General features: G+C 42.2%; 1 protein-coding gene across 1 annotated transcript in view; it reads left to right on the top strand.

The window, feature by feature from the left end:
* Positions 1-24,542, top strand: part of large2 (LARGE xylosyl- and glucuronyltransferase 2) — a 303,419-nt gene that overhangs the window by 201,081 nt on the left and 77,796 nt on the right. The window contains exons 4-6 of the mRNA XM_055154616.1: positions 1,264-1,443; positions 18,304-18,587; positions 20,512-20,594. Of these exons, the coding sequence (XP_055010591.1) occupies positions 1,338-1,443; positions 18,304-18,587; positions 20,512-20,594 (473 nt within the window). The 5' untranslated portion in view covers positions 1,264-1,337. The remainder of the gene's footprint in view (positions 1-1,263; positions 1,444-18,303; positions 18,588-20,511; positions 20,595-24,542) is intronic.

Below are 24,542 nucleotides of genomic sequence, written 5' to 3'. Positions count from 1 at the left end.
TTCTCCTTCTCCCTCCTCCTTCTCTCCTTGTCTCTCTCTCCTCTTCCTTCCCCTCCCTCTTTCTCTTCCCCTCTCTCTCTCACCTCCCTCGCTTCCTCTTTTTCTCTCTCTCCCTCTTTCTGACCTTTTCTTTCTCTCTCTCCCTCTCACCTCCCTCCCTCTCTTCTCTCTCTCTGTCTGTCTCCCTCCTTCCCTCTCTCCCTCCCTCTCTCTCTCTCTCTCTCACCTCCCTCTTTCTCTCTCTGTCTCTCTCCTCCTTCCCCTCTCTCCCTCCCTCTCTCTCTCTCTCTTTCTCCTCTCTCTCTCTCTCTCCTCCCTCCCTCCCTCTCTCTCTCACCTCCCTCTCTCACCTTCTCTCTCTCCCTCTTCTCTCTCTCTCTCTCTCTCTCTCTCTCCCTCCCTCTCTCACCTCCCTCTTCTCTCTCTCTCTCTCTCTCTCACCTCCCTCCCTCCCTCTCTCTTTCCCTCTCTCTCTCACCTCCCTCTCTTCTCTCTCTCTTTCTCTCTCTCTCCCTCCCTCCCTCCCTCCCTCTCTCTCCTCTCTCTCCCTCTCTCTCTCACCTCCCTCCCTCCCTCCCTCTGTCTTTCTCTCACTTTTTCTTTCTCTCTCTCCCTCTGTCTCTGTCTTTCTCTCCCTCTCTCTCTCTTTTCTCACAAACCCAAACCCTAAATCGTTTTTTCTCCTTTAAACATTTCCAAAGACCTGCAGAGTTTTTTTTTCTTTCTTTCTTTCTTTTTTCTCCACACCTCCTCCAGGATTCATTTTAAACTCACATCAGAGGTGTTTGTGTGTTTGTGTGTCGTCTGACTCAGAGTCTCAGAGTTTTAGAGTTTTAGAGTTTTAGAGTTTTAGAGTCTCAGAGTCTCAGAGTCTCAGAGTGTCCGAGTGACCGATCACGAGGAGGTTTCGGGGTTGAGTCTCGGGCTAATGAGAGTCTGACCGTCATCGCTCACAGAAAGAAACGACCCGACTCAGAGTCTCAGCTCCTTTTACAAAACACTCTGCTGCTGATGAGTTTCTTCTGCTGATACTTTGCAGCTGTCGTCAACATTCCCTGATGGTGTGACGCTAACTGAACGCACTGCTCTGTCTGAAGTTACTCTAAACTTTATTTGAACACAATCTGACCAGAAAGAACTGATTTAGTTTGATTTGAGGGCTTAAAAAATGTGCTGTGTTTAAACCGTGAACTTTAATCTGAGACTAAACCCCGGTGAGTACGGAGAGGATTCTAAAAGTACTCGTGTGTGTTGTTTTTACAGATGACAGGATGCTGCAGAGGAACGCCGAGGCTCTGAGCCCGACCTGAGCCTCTGTCCCAAAGACTCCACTTCCCATGATGCACCTGGTGTGGTGTCGCGGCCGCCTCAAACTGCTGCTGGCCTCGCTCACCGCCCTGGGCCTCCTCACCTGGCTCTACCTGCTCGCTGGGAACCTCGATGGTACGCAATACTATTACTACTTATACTACTATTACTACTTATACTACTACTACTGTTACTACTACTACTACTACTACTGCTGCTACTGCCACTACTGCTACTACTAATACTGTTGTTACTACTAATACTGTTATTACTACTGTTACTACTACTACTACTGCTACTACTGCTACTGCTTTTACTACTACTACTGCTGTTATAACTACTACTGCTGCTACTACGACTACTGTTACTACTACTACTAATACTACTACTGTAAATACTACAATCACCAAGAGTATTTTTTGAGATATTTTATTAAATTATTTTGTTACAGAGCTGCAGTTTTATTGTGTTCAGTGGAAGAAAACTCGTTTATGTGACACATTTGACATTTTCTCTGTTTCGTTGATTAAAATGTTTGTGTTTCATATGAACTTTGCCCAAGAAGTGGTTTAACAAAGACTTTTACTATCACAGACATGATTTAGACTTTGTTTTTTATTGAACCGTATTGAATCGATTTGAAATATATCGTATCTAACCAAAAGCTGTATCAAGATATGTATCGTATTGTGGCCTATTTATCGAGGTACGTAGCTTATGTATTAAGGTATCTATCATGTCATGACCTATTTATATCAAGGTATCTATTGTATCGTGACCTATTTATCGAGGTACGTATCATATCGTAGCCTATTTTTTGAGGTATGTGTGGTATCGTGGCCTATTTATCGACATATGTATCGTATCATGACATATTTATTGAGATATGTATTGTATTGTGGCCTATTTATCAAGATATGCATTGTGTTGTGGACTATTTATGGACATATGTATCATATCGTGGCCTATTTATCGGGGTATGTATCGTATTGTGGCCTATTTATCGGCGTATGTATCGTATCGTGACATATTTATTGAGGTATGTATCATATCGTGGCCTACTTATCGAGGTATGAATCGTATCATGGCCTATTTATTGACATATGTATCATATCGTGGCCTATTTATGGACATATGTATCGTAGCCTATTTATCGAGATAAATATCGTATCGTGGCCTATGTGTCACATTGTGGCCTATTTATCGAGGTATGAATCGTATCGTGATTGAGATATGTACCATATCGTGGCCTATTTATCGACGTATGTATTGTATTGTGGCCTATTTATCAAGATAAGTATCATATCGTGGCCTATTTATCGAGGTATGTATCGTGACATATTTATTGAGATATGTATCGTTTTGTGGCCTATTTTTTGATGTATGTATCATATCGTGACATATTTATCAAGGTATGTATCATATCATGGCCTGAGTATCGTATCGTGGCCTATTTATCGAGATAATGTATCATGTATCGTGTTGATGTGAAATGTGTAAATAGAGGAGGAGCTGGATAGGCTGAGGAGGCTGGTGTTTGCGCCGCTGCGGTGGAGCCGATTACGTTTCCGAGGGCTTTAGGGAGGAGCGAGAGAGTCCGGTTGTGAACGGCGTGACATTTAATTCTAATTTCCGTTTCTAAGTTTTTATCTTGACAATATTTCCTGATCCCATTCTCCGCTTTATCTTTCCGCACGACGCTAAAATGCCTCATAAATCTTCCAGACAAGGCTTTAATGCCTCAGAGATTAGAGCTGCGTGACTGGACTCAGGCCCGTTCTCGCAATTTTGACTTTTTTTCTTTATAAACTTAAGGTGGATAATCACGAGGAGCATTTTCAGACCATGTTTTAAAGCTCCTATATTCCGTAAAAACCGACTCTTGTGAGCTTTAAGTCGTGTTCTAATGCTGCTACCTCCTCAAAAACAAACCTTTTCATTCACACACGTTTGAGTAAATCTTTATTATCAGTCTGTCTACATCTCTAAACCTTAAAATGTTCTGTTCCACCTTATGATGTCATGAAGTTTTCAAGTTAACAGCTATTTTCTTTATCTTTAGTTCAGTAGAGATCGACAATTCCAGGGCTTAAATGATCCAAATGATTCTAGTGAAGGTGTGTGGAGTTTAAAAACACAGTGGAGCCCTTCCTGTATCACCACATGACATCACAAGGTGGAACAGCGCGACGCTTGTTTTGCTTCCACACATGGATTTTCATATTAAATCATTTGACCAATCACATTTCAGGATCATCTGTTGCCGGGCAGAGTCAAAGTCACAGAGTCTGAGGTCTTCACAATCTGATCTAAAGGAACTCGAACAAAAAATAAATGTCCATGAAACTGTCGCTTCAACCAATCAGATTTGAGTCAGCGAACGACACCGACACCGGACTTCAGACCCGACGTTTGGACAGTCAGAGAATGAACCAGACAAAACAACAAACTGCATCTGTAAAGGCGACGCAAATCAAAATTATTATTACTGTGTTTTACTGTTATTAATCACCAGTGTAGAGGGGATTTAGTGGGAGCACGTGATTCCTGATTGAACCAGGACTAAACCAGGACTAAATCTGGACTAAACCAGGTCTAAACCAGGACTAAATCTGGACTAAACCAGGTCTAAACCAGGACTACACCAGGACTTCACCAGGACTAAACCAGGACTGAACCAGGACTGAACCAGGACTGAACCAGGTCTGAACCAGGACTTAACCAGGAATAAAAGAGGACTTCACCAGGACTAAACCTGGACTAAACCTGGACTAAACCTGGACTACACCAGGACTAAACCAGGACTAAACCAGGTCTAAACCAGGTCTAAACCAGGTCTAAACCAGGTCTAAACCTCTAAACCAGGTCTAAACCAGGACTAAACCAGGTCTAAACCAGGTCTAAACCAGGTCTAAAACCAGGTCTAAACCAGGACTAAACCAGGACTAAACCAGGTCTGAACCAGGTCTAAACCTGGACTAAACCAGGACTAAACCAGGAAAACCAGGACTAAACCAGGACCTAACCAGGTCTAAACCAGGTCTAAACCAGGACTAAACCAGGACTAAACCAGGTCTAAAACCAGGTCTAAACCAGGTCTAAACCAGGTCTAAACCAGGTCTAAACCAGGTCTAAACCAGGACTAAACCAGGTCTAAACCAGGTCTAAACCAGGTCTAAACCAGGACTAATCTTGGATTTAAGAGAGAAAGTGCACTCACCTCTGGGCCTGTCTCGATGCTCAGTCTTTGTCTAATTCTGTTTTAGATTCTAATTCTGGTTTAGTCCTGTTTTAGACCTGGTTTAGTCCTGGTTTAGTCCTGGTTTAGTCCTGGTTTAGTCCTGGTTTAGTCCTGGTGTAGACCTGGTTTAGTCCTGGTTTAGTCCTGGTTTAGTCTTTGTTTAGTCCTGGTTTAGTCCTGGTTTAGCCCAAAATGTAAAAACATGATAATACCGCCCTGTAATCTTTTTATTTCAGTAAAGTAACTGTAATCCAATTACCACTCATTAAAACAGTAACTGTAACTGAATACAGTTACTCATAATTTGTACTCTGATTACTCTGGTACATGTAATCTGTTACTCCCCAACACTGGTAATCGCTTTTTCCTTATGAGGAAACTTTATTGATTTCTAAAGTTCTCCAGTTTTAAATCTCACACTCCAACTTGTGCCTCACTCAACATTTTTTTTTTTTTTTTGATTATTTTAATTGAAATCTTTTGACTATGATTATGTTTTTTGTCAAGGTTAAGTCTTAAATAACTCTTTTCAGGTTTTGTTGATGAGAACGTCACGGTAATTTCAAAATATATTATAATGACAAAAGCTCTGACAAATGTTTTGGTTAACGAAATTAGCGCTCACATTAAATTTGTTTTGAGAAAAGTTTTCAAAGTTACAAATCACAAAATCACAAAAACTAAAGCAAACAAAACAAAATATGCGATGTTTATGTGGAAAAAAAACATGTTGTACCTCGAGTTTAGACCACTGTTTCCCAAACTTTTTTTTTTCTTTTCTGGAGGCCCATATTTTAAAAATCACAAATCTTAGCAACATTATTCGTGAATTTGTGAGCATTATTGAACATTAATGAGGATATTTTTATTGTTGACTGAGTGATCGTGTCTCTCTGAACAATTAGTATTACTGTATTTTTTGGATTATAAGGTGCACCGGATTATCAGGTGCATTAAGCAAAACAAACGGACACTTTAGACTTGAGACTTTTTTATTTCCTACAAGGACGACTCAAATATACACTGAGTAATAATGTTTTTAATGCAGCTTTGAGCACATTTGTTTACATTTTACAGAAATGAAACTTAAAACCACGTGACTCATTTGCATAAACTATAAGCTCTGAAAAAAATCAGCCCGCTCCTTGTGCGCTGATGCGGTTCAGATTCTGTCGCACTAAAGGACATGACTCAGTGGAATATATTGAAAATCGGTTTGAGGTTAGTAAACACAACCAGAATTAATACATAAGGTGCACTGTTGATTTTTCAGAAAATTAAGGGATTTTAAGTTCTCCTTATAGTCCAAAAAATACGGTAATTGAGGTTTAAACAAGGAAAAACAGTAATCAGTGTTTAAATTTGTTAAGCAAAGTGGTGCTGCCGAAAAAGTGAGGAGCGGGGGGTGCACAGAGATGTATGAAATAGGGATGGGCATGATTAATTGATTAATCGCTAATTGATCATGAAGAATTTCATCGATTACGTTAATTTTAATCGACAAACCGAATGTAGGTTGCTGTAGTTTGACCAAACAGGTGTGTACATGTGTCTCTGCATCAGAAGGAGCGAGACACAAACAGAAACAGTGGGTCAGTCTGTAACGTACAGAAGCACAAATGTGGATTTAACGATGATTTGTACAAGAAATTCCACACTTTCCGTTGCGTTCGGGACAAGTGTGAGTCCATGTGCACAGTGTATAAAGCAGCACATATGTTTCTGTGTCCAGTGGGAAAAAGTTTTTCCAGGTGAGAGTCGCTCAATGTGGATGACGAGGCCCCGCCCCCCTCCCCCCGTACGCTGTCCTGGTTTTGACAAACACAAATCTGGTCACACTGACCTGTATTCACCTGAGTCATGTCTTTTAATCCGACAGAAGTTGAACCACATCAGCGACACAAGAGCTGGAGTTTTTTTCTTCGCTTAGTTTTTGCAAATTAGCGATGCAGTTTTAAGTTTTGTTTCTGTGAGATTTTAACAAAACTGAATTAAACACATTATAATGTCAAACAGCTGATGTGGCTCTAGAGTCGTTACGGTTTATATGTCGTAAAGTTGAATTTATTTATGCAGATTAGTAGTGCAGATAGTAATAATAATGATGATCATTTTAATATAAAAATCGTTAATGATTAATCCATAATCGATAGTTAATTCTTCCAACGATCAATTAAGAAAATTTCATCGAATGCCCGTCCCTAGTATGAAACAATGGTTTATAGCAGAGGTGTCCAAACTTTTGTCATCAAGAGCCACATCTCTAAACACAGATGAAGCAGAGGCCGATCGAGAGCCACAGACTGATGTTCAAAACAGTGAATAATTGAAATATGTGCATGTTTAACACGTTAGAATGAGCCGTCAGTCTTTATTCACGCTAAGACCCTCAAAACCACACACTAAATGTTAAATATTCGCTTTATCAAAGTAGATTTTCAAAAAACTTGCAGTAAAAAGTACATTTTATTTGATGTAAGGGCATTTGGGCCAATTCACCTGGAAGCCTGAGGGCCAAGAAAAATTTGTCTGAGGGCCGCATTTGGCCCACGGGCCGTAGTTTGGACATGCCTGGTTTAGACCATTGTTTCCCAAAGACTGGGTCACGACTAGAGGTGTGCAAAAATATTGAAATATCGATATATCGTATCGTTTAATGTAATGATACAGTATCGGTATTGTGGGCTGCTGTATCGATATATCGTGTATCGAGTGTTTTTGGTGTATTTTACTAAATTATTTTGTTACAGTGCTACAGTTTTGTTGTTTGTTTAGTGGAAGGAAACTCATTCACACGGCAAAAAGGTTCGTTAAAATGAAAATTAAGAACATTTGACTTTATCTGAGTCGACTCTACCAATGGAATAAGGGTTTTTCTAAATTCAAGCGACATTCAATTTCATTTCTTATTTTAAAGGTTGTTGTTTTTCTTTTTTTAAGTGTAGCAAGTTGTATTTTCATATTTTAAGAACAAAAAATCATATTCTGCTGACAGATAATTTAACTTGTCAAGTAGAATTTATTCAAATCATGATAAAACTTTCTTAATTCAAGTCATCTTAACTTGACTAGATTTAATTTTCTGCTGCGCATGTGACACATTTGACATTTTCACAGTTTTGAGGATTAAAATGTTTCTGTTTCATATTCACTTTGCACAAGACGTGGTTTAACAAAGACTTTTAGTATCACAGACTTGATTTAGCCTTTATTTTTATTGAACGGTATCGAATCACTTTGAAATATATCGTATCGAATTGTAAGTTCACTGTATCGAAATATGTATCGTATCGTGGCCTATGTATCGACGTGTGTATAGTATCGGCAAATTCTTAATGATACCAGCCCTAGTCACGACTACAGATGCGTGGATGGGCTATTTTTTCATCCGCAACCGTGACGCAAAACTCATCATCCGCCCGCTGTCCCTTTGCACCCAAGGTTTTGACCAATTTTCAAAACCGCACTTGCCCATCATCCACCAATTGATTTTAGATTTAAGAACAATCATACAGCAAACAAACTAAAGAGCCTCGATAAAAATGCAAACTCTATAGCTCATTCATTCCAAAATTCGCTTAACGTGCATGTTCACATTTTTAATTGTCCGTAACAAAACGCCGCTCGTTGCTCAGGGTTTAACTCCCTGTTCGGAGCCTCACCGTGAGTGCGTGGGATCAATAAACTCGACAGTTCCTTGCTCAAGAATCGTGGCTTTATTTGCCGTGATGCACTGAATAACAGGACAATTGCTTCCTGACTCGCTCCGGTCGCCTTCCTACTGTTCATTTCACATACAGTAAAACATAGTTTACGTTCAGACTGCAGGGCTTAACGCTCAATTCTGATTTTTTTGTAAAATCCGATGTTTTTTCGAGGTCGTTCACATTTCCAATTAAATGTGACTTGTATGTGACTCCAGTGTGAACAGTAAACGGCCCAAAAGTGTCCCACATGTGACACTGGAGACACGACGACGTCAACCGCAGCGAGCGTCTCTGTGTTTACAGAAGTTGTCCAAACATGGACGCAGCATCGAGCACCTGGAGATTTTAAAGTTCCTCTCGTACCAGAGCCAGAACATGAACAACTTACTTGTTTTAAGGAGGAGATTGAGAAGGAGAAGGACGAGGTTTTTGGTCGTGGTGTTTTGTGGGACAGAACGTTGAAAGGAACGTGTGGATGTGGAGACGGAGCCAAGAGTGGTGAGTGGAGATGTGCTTCACTTCAGTGACACAGAGTTCATTAACAATTTTCTCCTACTTCAGCGCAGAATAGTGACGTTTGTGTCTTGTTGATAACGTGTAGGTGGATGAATGCACTTTGGTCGTTCAGACTGAAGTCACATGTCAAAAGATCAGATATGTATCAGTTTCAGGAGCACATATCCAAGTGTCCTGGGTCACATTTGAAAAAATCGGATCTGTGTGGTTCAGACTGTCAATAAAAGATCAGATACAGGAACATAGAGACAAAAAATGGGATTTGGGTCACTTCAGGCTGCAGTCTGAACACAACCATAGACACCCATACGCTCCGCAGGCCCATTCAAGAAGCGTGTGCCTCGGGGACGCGCACGCAGTCACTCACTCACACTTACGCCACACGCCACTTTAAACACTGCACATAGGAGTAAAGACGCAGATCTCATAACACTTAACAATATAGGCTGTAATATATATATTTTTTAATTTGAGTAGTTAAACTGCCACCCGCCCGAATTTAATTAAAATATTATTTTTCGTCACGTCATCCGCCCGACCGCGGCTGTAACTGCAATCTGCACATCTCTAGTCATGACACAAGAGATTTTTTAAATTTTTTTTTAGGTCACCTTGTCACGATCTGCATGTAGACTGGAACACACAACAAAAACACACACACCTATCTCATTTGAAATGTTAGAATGTTAAGACATGTTTTGTATAACTTCTAATCTTTTTGTAGTCATTTTATTGCCCATTTTTGTTTCAATATTGCTGCTTCAACTGAATGTTGAAAAGAAAAAGAAATGAGCTGCATTTAATGTCCAAATAGGCGACTTATGGATCCTTTTACTGTTACTTCAATTATTTAAAACATGAGTAAATCTAATTGTTCAGAGACACGATCACTCAGTCAGCTCCAGTTATGCTTGTGATTTAGAAACAACATTATATATAACATAGATCAGACAAGTTAAGACGACTCAAAAAACTGATACATAAAAATACTGTTTTCTGAGTTAACAATCTGTATCTTTAAGTAGAACATACTCCAGAAGTGTAAGTACTATAAGGTCAGTTTTGTAGGTTAACAAACTGTATATCTTTAAGTAGTACATACCCTAAAGGTTTAAGTAGTTTGTAAATAATATATTAAATGTTTTTTTGACAAAACATAACTAGTACACAAAACCTTTTTGGTGCCTTCAGTACAAAATGTTTAACTGTTTACTACAACCTTTTTTAACCAGTGCTGATGACATTTTTAGTAAATGTTCATGCATTATTAATATGTAAATGGACTGAAGCATTACGCCAGACTGTCAGTGTGAATGTCTGTGTTGATAGAATCATTTTAGAAGTAAAACCAACCTTACATTTGAAGTATTTAAGTCTGAGCAGCTGCAGCTGTACGTCCTGATAGAAAGCTTGGAAGTGGTGAACTGATATATGAGAAAATAGTCCCTCAACATGTGCCGATTTATTTCAAACATTATTAGTAAGTCTGTCTTTATTTATATAGCACTTTTCACAGACATTTTTGTCACAAAGATGCTTTACAGAGCATTATTCAGCATTTTTCATTCACTCTATACCTGGTGATGGTAAGTTACTGTTGTACCAGGGTGAAAAAAATGCATAGCATACTGGGTTGGCCGATGTCCAAATACTTTTTTGTTAACAAAATAGCGTTTCGGCAAAAAAAGCCTTCATCAGATATTTTTCTTGTCTTGGACCACAGAACACAAAATGGTTGCCAGCCCAGGTGCCCATATACCCCCTCAATGAACGGGAGGTCCCAAGAGTGAGGTCACCCAGTGAGTTCAGCCCATTCTACAACAAGAAACAACACTTTAGATGTTTACATGGGGACGGCAGTAGCTCAGGTGGTAGAGCTGAAGGTTGGTGGTTTGATTCCAGCTCTCGACATAAAAACATCACAGGTTGAGTGGTCAGATCCACTGACCCACAGGTTGGCTGGTGTGATTCCAGCTCCCACAGATGAATGCTGCCGTTGTGTCCTTGGGCAAGACACTTAACCCACCTTGCCCACAGTGTCTGCGTACACTGGTGTGTGAATGTGTGTGTGAATGGGTGAGTGGTTCATTGTTGTAAAGTGCTTTGAGCCTTGAAGGTGGAAAAGCGCTATAGAAAAATGTGACCATTTACCATTTACATAAAAACATTCTATAAAATACAGAAATAGTTTCAGTCTATCACAAAAAACATCTTAGATCAAACTCCACATTCAGTCCATGAGGAGCAAGAGTTTTAAAGTTGGTGAATCCAGAAGTGTCTCTTGTCTAAAAGAGCAAGAACACTTCTGGATTCACCAACTTAAAACTTAAAACTTAAAAATCCAAGACAAGAAAAATATCTGATGAAGGCTTTTTTTGCCAAAACGTTATTTTGTTAATAAAAAAGTATTTGGACATTGTCCAACCGAGTGTACTATGCATTTTTTCACCCTGGTCAGGCTGCTCCTTGCATTTGCACCTTTGTAAGAATCTTGGTGTGCGTTTTCTGTTTCTTTTGAAGTGACTGTTGTAGCCACAGCTGCCCTGGGGCAGACTGGCAGAAGGGCAGCTGCCATGCCAATCAGCACCATCGGTCCCTCTGACCACCACCATCACTCACACACACACCACTTTCATACTAGGCAATGTGGGTGAAGTGTCTGTCCACTAACACCAGTGTTAATGTCCACCTGTCGTCCCTGGACAGGTTCATTGATTGATTGTGTTTTCAACTGACCTTGACTGTTCAACTCTTCTTGGAGACCTGGGGCATGTTTTGGGTTGATGGGGGAAACCGGAGCGCCCGGAGGAAACCATCCAGACACGGGGAGAAACATGCAAACTCCACACAGAGACGGAGTATTTAAATCGTTTACTTACTTACTTTTATATTTAAATCACCATGTTACTTTTTATTGTTTCCTTTATTGAAAACGCTGCATTCAACGAAAACAAACGAGTCGTCTAATCTGTCTCTGCAGCCACTTTAAAGCCGCATTGTGTAACTTCTCTGGTGGAGGTTCCGTCAAATGCTTTTACTCGTGGGGTTGTTATCGCTTTGTCTGGAATGTTCCACAGTACAGCATTAAAGCTTTCTGTCTTCATGGAGACCAAACCAGACCAAGTTACGGGGTCAGAAGTCCTGTTTTTCTACATGTTTTTGAGCTGTAAATTGAAATTGAAAAAAATGTGAAGTAGAGCTGTTTAAAGTCACAGAAACACGCAGGTGACGGACCCCGAAACAAAAAGCTCCGCAGTGCATCTTTAGTGTTCTGGCTGATCCGTGTGTATTGACCTGAGGTGTGTGTGAGCGTTCATGTTTGATTCACTCGTATTGATTTTGCGATGTGGGTCTTGTTGTGTCTGAAGCAGCAGGAGGCGCCGCTCTGATGTCACACTGGAACAAATTTAATACTGTTTTTCAAATGGAAAATATGAGTCTGAATCAATATTTGGCTGTATCAAAAATAGATAGATACATATAACATTTGTTTAGCCCGGTGTTGCTTGTTCACACTGTGTTTATACGTGGAGGCTGCAGCGGCTCAGTGGTTAAACGTCCAATATCACACAGAAGTGACTCTTATGAGCTTTAAGAAAAACAGACCCGGACTTGTGTTTTCGTTTCATTCACACATGTTTGAGTAACACTTTATTATTCGTCTGTCCAAATCTCCAAAGCTCAGAATGCTCTGTTCCACCTTGTGATTAAAGGTGCAGGTAAAGGATGTAGGTAAAAAGGTAAAGGTGCAGGTAAAGGTGCAAGTAAAGGATGTAGGTAAAAAGGTAAAGGTGCGGGTAAAGGTGCAAGTAAAGGATGTAGGTAAAAAGGGTAAAGGTGCGGGTAAAGGTGCAGGTAAAAAGGTAAAGGTGCAGGTAAAGGATGTAGGTAAAAAGGTAAAGGTGCGGGTAAAGGTGCAGGTAAAGGATGTAGGTAAAAAGGTAAAGGTGCAGGTAAAGGTGCAAGTAAAGGATGCAGGTAAAAAGGTAAAGGTGTGCGGGTAAAGGTGCAAGTAAAGGGTGTAGGTAAAAAGGTAAAGGTGCAGGTAAAAAGGTAAAGGTGCAGGTAAAGAATGCAGGTAAAAAGGTAAAGGTGCAAGTAAAGGGTGTAGGTAAAAAAGTAGAGGTGCAGGTAAAAAGGTAAAGGTGCAGGTAAAGGATGTAGGTAAAAAGGTAAAGGTGTGGGTAAAAAGGTAAAGGTGCGGGTAAAGGTGCAGGTAAAGAATGCAGGTAAAAAGGTAAAGGTGTGGGTAAAGGTGCAAGTAAAGGGTGTAGGTAAAAAAGTAGAGGTGCAGGTAAAAAGGTAAAGGTGCAGGTAAAGGATGTAGGTAAAAAGGTAAAGGGTGTGGGTAAAGGTGCAGAAAAAGTGCGGGTAAAAGTAGGTAAAAAAAAGGTGCAGTAAAAAGTAAAGGTGGGTAAAGTATGTAGGTAAAAAGGTAAAGGTGCGGGTAAAGATGCAGGTAAAGGAACAGGTAAAGGTGTGGATAAAGATGCAGGTAACAAGGAAAATGTGTGGGTAAAGGTGCAGTAAAAGGTGCGAGTAAAAGATGTAGGTAAAAGGTAAAGGTGTGGGTAAAGGTGCAAGTAAAGGGTGCAGGTAAAGGTGCAGAAAAAGGTGCAAGTAAAGGATCTAGTTAAAAGGTAAAGGTGCAAGTAAAGGATGTAGTTAAAAGGTAAAGGTGTGGGTAAAGGGTGCTGATGCAGGTAAAGGTGCAGAAAAAGGTGCAAGTGAAGGATGTAGGTAAAAAGGTAAAGGTGCAGGTAAAGGTGTGGGTAAAAGGTGCATGGAGTTTATGAACACAGTAGATCATCACAAGGTGGAAGAGAGAGAAGAACTCAGCCTAAATCTGCAGGATTTATTTGTTAAATATGTGTGAATGAAACAAAACACAGCTCCAGGTCTGTTTGTGATGAAGAAACAATCTGAGAAAACAGTATAGATCAAAAAATACTGCAGGCCCTTTAAATTGTTTGCAGCAGTCAAAGTTATTCCTCACTTCGGTGTAATTTAAATCATTCCCCCACCAGTCAAATGGATGCTGGTTTAAATCTCGCTCAGACTAGTCTATACCAATTCTAGGCCCTTGAGCAAGACACCTTTGAACCTTTTAATTATTGAATTGCTTCAATTTTGCAGAAATATAAACAAGAGGCCAACAGATGTTTTCGCACATATATTTTTAAGATACATTTTAATAAACACAAAAATCTATTAAAAATGAATAACAATGTGATTTGGAGTTCAAACTTTGGAGGTAGAAATGTGATCTCTATTTTTATTTTATTTTATTTAGCATGTACTGACTGAGTTAATGGAATAAATTTAGAAAAACATTGCATTTGTTTTTAATAAAAAAAAAAAAATAATAATAATAATAATAGGCGAACGTTGCATCAGTCCATATGGGGATTTATTATTATTATTATTTTTTTTTTACATTTTAATAAAATTTTTATATATTTATTTTATTTTAAATTAATTAATTATTAATTATTATACATTAATTTTTTTTTTTTTTTTTGGCCACCCTATAGGTAATACAATTTAACAGGGGGAAACTGCGATCAGTCAATGATGAAACATTTTTGTATTATTATTATTATTACAATTATTACAATTAATAATAATATATAATAATAATAATAATAATAATATAATAATAATATATAATATTATATTATATTTATTATTATTATTATTAAGTATTTATTTTATTTATTTATTTCTCTAAACCTCACTTCCTCTCTCTTCTCTTCTTCTCTGTGCTGTGTTTTATTTTTGGGGCAGATATTTTGGGGCAAATTTCCGAGCTGTTTTCCTTTGAACTCTACAGAAAAGTGCTATTGCGGTTGAGAGGATCAGATTCCCGTCTTTGGGCTCATTCTCCCTGGCCTCACAATAGCAGCGGGCCAAATGCATTCTGGGAGCTCGGCACTCGCTCTTTGATGAGTTCATTTCAGCGGCGCAGCGAGGGGAGACTCACCGCGTGAACCAACCTCCAACCTGCCGACATCCGTGAACACAGGATTTTATACGCCCCAAACTCTGCCACTGTAAAAGTCATATTCTGCTTTTATGTTCAGGTCTTATGTTCAGGTCTTATGTTCAGGTCTTATGTTCAGGTCTTATGTTCAGGTCGTATGTTCAGGTCATATGTTCAGGTCTTATGTTCAGGTCTTGTGTTTAGGTCTTATGTTCAGGTCGTATGTTCAGGTCTTATGTTCAGGTCGTATGCTCAGGTCGTATGTTCAGGTCTTATGTTCAGGTCGTATGCTCAGGTCATATGTTCAGGTCTTATGTTCAGGTCTTGTGTTCAGGTCTTGTGTTCAGGTCTGATGTTCAGGTGTGTTCAGGTCGTTATGTTCAGGTCTTGTGTTCAGGTCTTGTGTTCAGGTCTTGTGTTCAGGTCTTGTGTTCAGGTCTTGTGTTCAGGTCTTATGTTCAGGTCTTGTGTTCAGGTCTTATGTTCAGGTCTTATGTTCAGGTCTTATGTTCAGGTCTTGTTCAGGTCTTGTGTTCAGGTCTTGTGTTCAGGTCTTATGTTCAGGTCTTGTGTTCAGGTCTTGTGTTCAGGTCTTGTGTTCAGGTCTTGTGTTCAGGTCTTGTGTTCAGGTCTTGTGTCCAGGTCTTATGTTCAGGTCTTATGTTCAGGTCTTGTGTTCAGGTCTTGTGTTCAGGTCTTATGTTCGTTCAGGTCTTGTGTTCAGGTCTTATGTTCAGGTCTTGTGTTCAGGTCTTGTGTTCAGGTCTTGTGTTCAGGTCTTGTGTTCAGGTCTTGTGTTCAGGTCTGTGCGAAGAAATAAAACCTGTACCAAACCAAGATTCAGTTGTTTCTGGTCAGTGATCGACTTGGGTTGTTTTAGTGGAGTGGTCTGTATTGATGCTTTTTCAGTGACATCACTCTGGGGGTGTTCTACAAGCATCTCTATGGCCAAAAAATTCCAAACTCGATTTGGATACTAAGGAATAAAATCTATACTCAATATTGACACTGATTCCACAATGATAATAAAAAAAAACACTTTTTCTTCAGACAATAGAATGTGATTTTCCACATTAAATCAAAGTACTTTTCCTATGTGTCTTATATCTGTATAATCATCAGTGATGCAGGTAGGTTCCATAGTCTAAGGTTATGTTTACACTAAAACCAATCACAGTATCGGAAACGATTTGTGTCCAGACATGATCCACACAGTAACACAAAACCTCCTGAAACGCTCGTCACATGACTAGCCTGACGTCACATTATCACAATGTCTTGTGGGCGGTAAAAACAAGAAAGTGGAGCACCATGTCTGAAGTTACAGCAGCCGATTTCTAGCTGAGGAAGATGTCTTTTCTACTAGTCAGTAGTTCAGGCTCCGCTGTTTCCCGTTTGTCTCTGGTTTGTTTAAATTGTTTTCCACAATAGCGTCACATGACCGATGTCACAAACCCAGAGAATCAGGAACGACCAAGTCACAGTGACGTGGTCCAATAAGGACGCGACTCGAGCTCCTGCGTCAGAGTATCAGTGTTTTCAGGCGTCCACACAGTGATGGATCAAATCTGTACTCGGATGAATTCATGGAAGCTGACGGCACCGGATCGTTCTGTCTCCGGAGCCGTTTGGTGTGAACGAACACTGCATCCACAACGAAAACGACTCAAATACGAACTAGTGTGGACGAGGCCTAAATGGACACGTGCCTCAGTACATCTGTGACTCACTGTGCCCCTGCACCTCAGACTGCTCCCTCTGCTCCTCAGGTCAGAGCCTCTTGATGACTCCAAAGACCTGCTTTAAAACACGGGGTGACTTGTCCTTTCAGTCTGTGGCCCCAAAATGATGGAGTGTCCTGCCCTCAGACCCGTGACGCAGACTCCTCTGACTTTTAAAAAGCACCTCCAGATTCTGCTAGGCTTTTGGTTGACTCTCTCTGTCTCTCTCTCTTTTTCCTTTTATTCTCGTACATGTTCTTTTGCACTCTGTTAAGCACTTTGTGATATTTTTCTTTGAGTGAAAGTTGCTCTATAAATAAAGTTTAATTTACTTGCGTCCATAGTGTCCATGGACTCTGTGTGCTCTTATCTTATACTTATACAGATTATTCTAGTTCAGACCTTGGCATTGTACAGCTTTGAGCGGACTGTTTAAGATCATTTTGAATTACAAAATAAACATATTTTATAAATTTACCTCATGCTTGGACTAAAGCTACATTGCTTTTATTTTAGAGGTGTTTTTTTTTTTTTTTTTTACATTTTTTGTTCGCCAGTCTCACGTTTTCATTGCTTAGTCATAACAAATTCTTACCAGCTCGTCAAAACAATGATATTTACTACTTTTTATAAAGAAATACAGTAAATATTATGAATCCGTGCATCATTCATTCATTCGTTTTTTCAATATAAAACCAAAAAAATAAGAAAACGAAAAATCAAAACCGTTTTCTTCATTATTTGTCTCCAAAACCAAAATGAAAAAACAGATAATGATTTGTTTTTTCAGTTTTCGTTTTTGTGTTTAAATGAAGAATGGAAAAAACGAATAATGTCCGTTTCCCGTTTATGTGACTTAAACTGCGATGCCGGAACTGAACCAGGACTGATCCAGGTCCGGGACCAGACCAGGACCAGACCGAGACTGAGACCGAAGCTGAGGCTCGGACCTGCGGAGGCTCGGAGTCAAAGCTCAGAGTCCTGGTCCCGCCCTGGTCCCGCCCTGGTCCCGCCCTGATCCCGTCCTGGTCCCCTTGGTCCCGCCCTGGTCCCGCCCTGGTCCCGGCCTGGTCCCGCCCTGGTCCCCCTGGTCCCGTCCTGGTCCCTCCCTGGTCCCGCCTGGTCCTGCCCTGGTCCCTGGTCCCTCCCTGGTCCCGCCCTGGTCCCGTCCTGTCCCTCCCTGTCCCGCCTGTCCCGCCCTGGTCCCGCCCTGGTCCCGCCCTGGTCCCGCCTTGGTCCCGTCCTGGTCCCGTCCTGGTCCCGTCCTGGTCCCGCCCTGGTCCCGCCCTGGTCCCGCCCTGGTCCCGTCCTGGTCCCGTCCTGGTCCCGCCCTGGTCCCGCCCTGGTCCTGCTCGCAGTCACAGAAGCCACGTAAACGGGAAACGGTCGTTATCCCTTTTTTCCATTCTTCATTTAAACACAAAATCAAAAACTGAAAAAACGAATCATTATCTGTTTTTTTCATTTTGGTTTTGGAGACAAATAATGAAGAAAACTGTTGATTTTTTGTTTTCTTATTTTTGGTTTTATATTGAAAATCGAATGAACAAATGATACACGGATTATTATGCACTTGAGTTAAGCATTTTTGCCTCCACAATATTTTCTGTTTCTCATGTGGCCCCACGGAAAAAAAAAAATTTCCCACCCCTGTTCTAAAGATATTCAGGAAAGGTTAAATTTCTGTCCTGTCAGTTGGATTTTCTGTGAAAAATGATGATCTAGTTTTGATACTAGTTTTAAAATCGATTAGTTTATCTGATTTTTGATACTTTTGACAGAACTAATACACTTAGTATCTCACCTGTGTCTCACCTGTGTTTCCAGGTGGGCGTGGCCTGCTCCTCCCGCCCTGCCTCAGCCTAAGCCCCGCCCCTCCGCTCCTGGACCGTTCCGTTCTGGAGTCGCGGGTCCGAGAGGTGGAAGAGGAAAACCGTCAGATCCGGCTCCAGCTCAGCCAGTCGCAGGCGTCCGCTCAGCTGCCCGCAGATGGCGCTCAGCAGTGGGGCGCGTCGGCGGACACGGGGCCCGAGGACGGAGAGAACACCGCCGAGGAGAGGGGCAACAACACCGACTGCCCCAGAGCGCCCCCTGCTGTCAGCAAGTGTGAGGTAACCGCAGCTTTAGGCATTTTTACTTACAAAACAGTGAAATAAAAACATGAGGATCACGTGGAGCGAGTGAACACCAACATTTTCAGACCAACATGACGAGGCTCACAGCAGCAGCTACACAGAGACCGTGACATTTTCTCAATACAAAGTGAATTGGAGCCAGAGTTAATGGAGCTGGAAGCTTGCCCGTGCTCACTTCCCATTTGGAACGCGACCTCCAGCTGGTTAGCTGAGCCCATTTCTATATACATCTTATGTTCTCAACAAAGGAGGGAGAGAAAGGGGCCAAAATTTAGAACAGTAAAGGTTCTTTTTTTTTTTTTTTACCCCACAACCTTCATCTCAACTTTCTTTACATCTTTTGAACCGTTTGACCTTAAATTAATATTCTGAAGTGCTTTTTTGCTGTTTACATAATTTCTTGGACATTTAGTGCAATGTAAACAAAGGTTAGTTTTCCCACTTACGACGGAGTATAAGGGTCAGATAAAAAAATAAAGTCGTAACATTTCGACATTAAAGTGGTAATATTAGGAGAAAATCGGCTGCTCGGAGTCTGAGTGGAGAATGGAGAATTTGGAGCATTTTGTAAAGGAGAAGAATCCGTGTATCATTCGTTCATTCGACTGAACAAGGACTGAATCAGGACTAAACCAGGTCCGGAACCAAACCAGAAAGACCAGGATTGAGACCGGGACCAGACCAGGACTGAAAACGGTTTAGTCCTGGTTTAGTCCTGGTTTAAGTCACGGAAATGGGAAATGGCGTTTAGTCCGTGACTTTAAAATGCAATGCGGGACTAATCTGGCCGCATTACGGACTGGAACCACTCTGTCCAAGACTGGAACCTGGTTTAGTCCTGGACTTCAGTCCTGGTTTAGTCCTGGTTCGTCCTTTCAAGTCCTGGTCTGGTTCCCTGGTTCAAGTCCTGGTCTCAGTCCTGGTTTCCTGGTTCAGTCCTGGTTCAGTCCTGGTTAGTCTGGTTCAGTCCTGGTTCAGTCCTGTTCAGTCCTGGTTCAGTCCTTTTCTGTCAGTCCTGGTCTCAGTCCTGGTTCAGTCCTGGTTCAGTCCTGGTTCAGTCCTGGTTCCTGGTTTAGTCCTGGGTTTCAGTAGTCCTGGTTCAGTTTGGAGGCGCAAATAATGAAGAAAATTGTTGTTCGTTTTCTTATTTTTGGTTTTATATTGAAAAACAAGGTTCTTCTTCTGCCGCATTTTTCACTTTGACTTTGATTTTATTACGACTTCATTCTCATAAAATTACGACTTTAATGTTGAAACGTTACGACTTTATTCTCGTAGCGCCAGCATGTTTTTTTTTTTTTTTTTTTTTATCTGACCCTTATGCTCCGTCGTTCCCACTGAAGTAATATATTAAGTAATAATTAGTGCTGTTAGTCACTTAAAATATTTAATCGTGATTAATGTCATGAATGTCAAGAGTTCACTCACAATTAATCTCACATTAATCTCAAATTTATGTCCCTTGAATAATCATTTTACTACTCTTATTAGGGATGGACATGATTAGTCGTTTAATCGATAATTGACCATTAAGAATTTCATCGATTACGTTCATTTTTAATCGACAAACCGAGTGTAGGTTGCTGTGTGTAGTGTGGGTGAGCAAACGTCCGTGTCCGGGGCCAAACGGGGGTCGGGACATGTGTCTCTCTGCACTCAGAAGGAGCGAGACACAAAGAGTCGCTCAGGAATTGGAGTTAAATGTAATTATTGAGGATAAAACATGGAGGTCAACAGTAATGTTTGGAAGGAATTGAAATTGTTTTGCATGAACTTGTTAATAATGTGATATTTTCGACAGCACTAGTCATGATATAATATAATGTATGTACGTAACACTGTGAGTCATGTTGATTTAAATATACTTGTGTTTATATCCTGTGTGTGTTTGTGTGTGCAGCTGATCCATGTGGCGTGTGTGTGCGCGGGTCACAACGCCAGCAGAGACGTGGTCACTCTGGTCAAGTCCGTCCTCTTCCACAGGTCAGAACACTCAGATATAACATTTATACAACATTATTCTGATTTACAGATATGAATATTGTGTTTCAAATGACATCGAACAGCCTGTCCCAGAGCAGAGCTCAGGACTGTGACTCTGACATTGACTCTGGTCTGTTTAAGCTCATTTGAATTACAAAAGTCTCTGCCTCAAGTGGAGGAGTTCAAGTATCTCGGGGTCTTGTTCTGGAGTGAGGGGAGGACGGAGCGTGGACAGTGGACAGGTGGACAGGTGGACAGGTGGACAGTGGACAGGTGGACAGGTGGACAGGTGGACAGACAGTGGACAGTGGACAGGTGGACAGGTGGACAGGTGGGTGGACAGGTGGACAGGTGGACAGGTGGACAGTGGACAGGTGGACAGGTGGACAGGTGGACAGGTGGACAGGTGGACAGTGGACAGGTGGACAGACAGTGGACAGGTGGACAGGTGGACAGGTGGACAGTGGACAGGTGGACAGGTGGACAGGTGGACAGTGGACAGGTGGACAGTGGACAGGTGGACAGGTGGACAGGTGGACAGGTGGACAGGTGGACAGGTGGACAGGTGGACAGGTGGACAGGTGGACAGGTGGACAGGTGGACAGGTGGACAGGTGGACAGGTGGACAGGTGGACAGGTGGACAGGTGGACAGGTGGACAGGTGGACAGGTGGACAGGTGGACAGGTGGACAGGTGGACAGGTGGACAGGTGGACAGGTGGACAGGTGGACAGGTGGACAGGTGGACAGGTGGACAGGTGGACAGGTGGACAGGTGGACAGGTGGACAGGTGGACAGGTGGACAGGTGGACAGGTGGACAGGTGGACAGGTGCAGCGTCGGCAGTGATGCGGTCGATATATTTGTCATATGTCAAGGCTCCAAAACCCCCGGGTCATGGACCAGTACCGACAGGGGTCAGACCAAACTAACCCTTAAATCTAACAGTTAACTAGACCTAAAGCAGGTCTAAACCAGGTCTTAAACCAGGACTAAACCAGGTCTAAACCAGGTCTAAACCAGGTCTAAACCAGGTCTAAACCAGGTCTAACCAGGTCTAAACAGGTCTAAACCAGGTCTAAACCAGGACCAGGACTAAACCAGGTCTAAACCAGGTCTAAACCAGGTCTAAACCAGGTCTAAACCAGGACTAAACCAGGTCTAAACCAGGTCTAACCCAGGTCTAAACCAGGTCTAACCAGGTCTAAACCAGGTCTAAACCAGGTCTAAACCAGGTCTAAACCAGGTCTAAACCAGGACTAAACCAGGTCTAACAGGTCTAAACCAGGTCTAAACCAGGTCTAAACCAGGACTAAACCAGGTCTAAACCAGGTCTAAAACCAGGTCTAAACCAGGACTAAACCAGGTCTAACCAGGTCTAAACCAGGACTAAACCAGGTCTAACCCAGGTCTAAACCAGGTCTAAACCAGGACTAAACCAGGACTAAACCAGGTCTAACCCAGGTCTAAACCAGGTCTAAACCAGGACTAAACCAGGACTAAACCAGGTCTAACCAGGTCTAAACCAGGTCTAAACCAGGACTAAACCAGGACTAAACCAGGTCTAAACCAGGACTAAACCAGGATAAACCAGGTCTAACCCAGGTCTAACCAGGTCTAAACCAGGACTAAACCAGGTCTAAACCAGGTCTAAACCAGGTCTAAACCAGGTCTACCAGGACTAAACAGGCTAAACCAGGTCTAAACCAGGACTAAACCAGGACTAACCAGGTCTAACCAGGTCTAAACAGGTAAACCAGGTCTAAACCCAGGTCTAACCAGGTCTAACCAGGTCTAAACCAGGACTAAACCAGGTCTAAACCAGGCAGGACTAAACCAGGACTAAACCAGGTCTAAACCAGGACTAAACCAGGACTAAACCACCAGGACTAAACCAGGTCTAAACCAGGACTAACTAAACCAGGTCTAAACCAGGTCTAAACCAGGACTAAACCAGGACTAAACCAGGTCTAAACCAGGACTAAACCAGACTAAACCAGGTCTAACCAGGTCTAAACCAGGTCTAAACCAGACTAAACCAACTACCAGGTCTAACCAGGTCTAAACCAGGTCTAAACCAGGTCTAAACCAGGTCTAAACCAGGACTAAACCAGGTCTAACCCAGGTCTCTCTAAACCAGGTAACCAGGTCTAAACCAGGACTAAACCAGGTCTAACCAGGTCTAAACCAGGACTAAACCAGGGACTAAACCAGGTCTAAAGCAGGTCTAAACCAGGACTAAACCAGGACTAAACCAGGTCTAAACCAGGACTAAACCAGGTCTAAACCAGGTCTAAAACCAGTCTTAAACCAGGTCTAAACCAGGACTAAACCAGGTCTAAAGCCAGGACTAAACCAGGACTAAACCAGGACTAAACCAGGACTAAACCAGGACTAAACCAGGACTAAACCAGGACTAAACCATGCCACGCCGCCGCAGCCCTTGAAATATTGGACATAAAACTGGTCCGTGGAGCTAAAAAGGTTGACGACCATTGTAATGCAGGACCTGGTTCTGTTTTTCACATCTTTTTTAGACCATAAAAATCAGGTAGAGCGCCTTTACATGAAAACTATTCAACATGTTGCGGTCACAGAGTTCTCCGAGAACCGTGGCTCCTTTGTGCTTTTGTTCTGCGTGGACGTCTCGCTGTTATTCTCGCCGTGTTGTAGTGTATATGTATAATGCATCGAGCCACAGTCCCATCTGCTCATTGTTGGAGCAGATTCATGGCTCCGCTCTCCTCGCTCGTATGTCAACTCCACCGACACAAACCCACCCAACACAAGACGTCTTCTAGTCAGAGCTAATTTGGTTTCTATTGTGCACAGTTGCAAAGTATGATGATAAAGGAGCGTGTTATTGAAATACATACAAAACAGTGACATTTTAAAGGTCCTATACCACACAGAACGGACTCTTCTGAGGTTTAAAAGTCCGTGTATCATTCGTTCATTCGTTTTTCAAAATAAAACCAAAAATAAGAAAATAAAAAAATGATTTTCTTCATTATTTGTCTCCAAAATCAAAATGAAAAAAACAGATAATGATTAGTTTTTATCGTTTCCGTGACTTAAACTGCGATACTGGGCTGAACCAGGACTGAACCAGGATTAAACCATTTTCAGTTCTGGTCTTGTCCCAGTCAGGCCTGGTCTGAGTCCCGGTCTGGTCCCGGTCTCAGTCTCGGTCTGGTTCCGGTGTCAGTTCTGGTCTGGTCCCGGTCGTCTCAGTCCCGGTCTCAGTCTCGGTCTGGTTCGGTGTCAGTCGGTCTGTCCCAGTCTCAGTGGTCAGTCTCAGTCCCGGGTCTCAGTCCCGGTCTCAGTCCCGGTCTCAGTCAGTCTGGTTCCAGTGTCAGTCCTGGTCTGGTCCTGGTCTCAGTTCCGGTCTGGTCCCGGTCTCAATCTCAGTCTGATTCTGGTCTGGTCCAGGTTTAAGTCCTGGTCTCAGTCCCGGTCTGGTTCCGGTCTGGTGCCAGTCTGGTCCCGGACCAGACTCAGTCTCGGTCTGGTCTCATTCTGGTTCCAGTCTGGTCAGTCTGGTCAGTCCTGGTCAGTCCTGGTCTGTTCAGTCTGGTTCAGTCCTGTTCAGTCTGGTCATCCTGGTTCAGTCCTGGTTCAGTCCTGGTTCTGGTTCAGTCCTGGTTCAGTCCTGGTTCAGTTCTGGTTCAGTCCTGGTTCATCCTGGTTCAGTCCTGGTTCAGTCCTGGTTCAGTCCTGGTTCAGTCCTGGTTCAGTCCTGGTTCAGTCCTGGTTCAGTCCTGGTTCAGTCCTGGTTCAGTCTGGTTCAGTCCTGGTTCAGTCCTGGTCAGTCTGGTTCAGTCCTGGGTCAGTCCTGGTTCAGTCCTGGTTCAGTCCTGGTTCTGGTTCAGTCCTGGTTCCTGGTTCAGTCCTGGTTCAGTCCTGGTTCAGTCCTGGTTCAGTCCTGGTTCAGTCCGGCATTGCAGTTT

The sequence above is a fragment of the Boleophthalmus pectinirostris genome, unplaced genomic scaffold, assembly GCF_026225935.1.
Source record: "Boleophthalmus pectinirostris isolate CB_2022bp ecotype Guang Dong unplaced genomic scaffold, ASM2622593v1 HiC_scaffold_19, whole genome shotgun sequence".
Classification (NCBI taxonomy): domain Eukaryota; kingdom Metazoa; phylum Chordata; class Actinopteri; order Gobiiformes; family Gobiidae; genus Boleophthalmus; species Boleophthalmus pectinirostris.
This window is presented reverse-complemented; position numbering and strand designations above follow the sequence as displayed.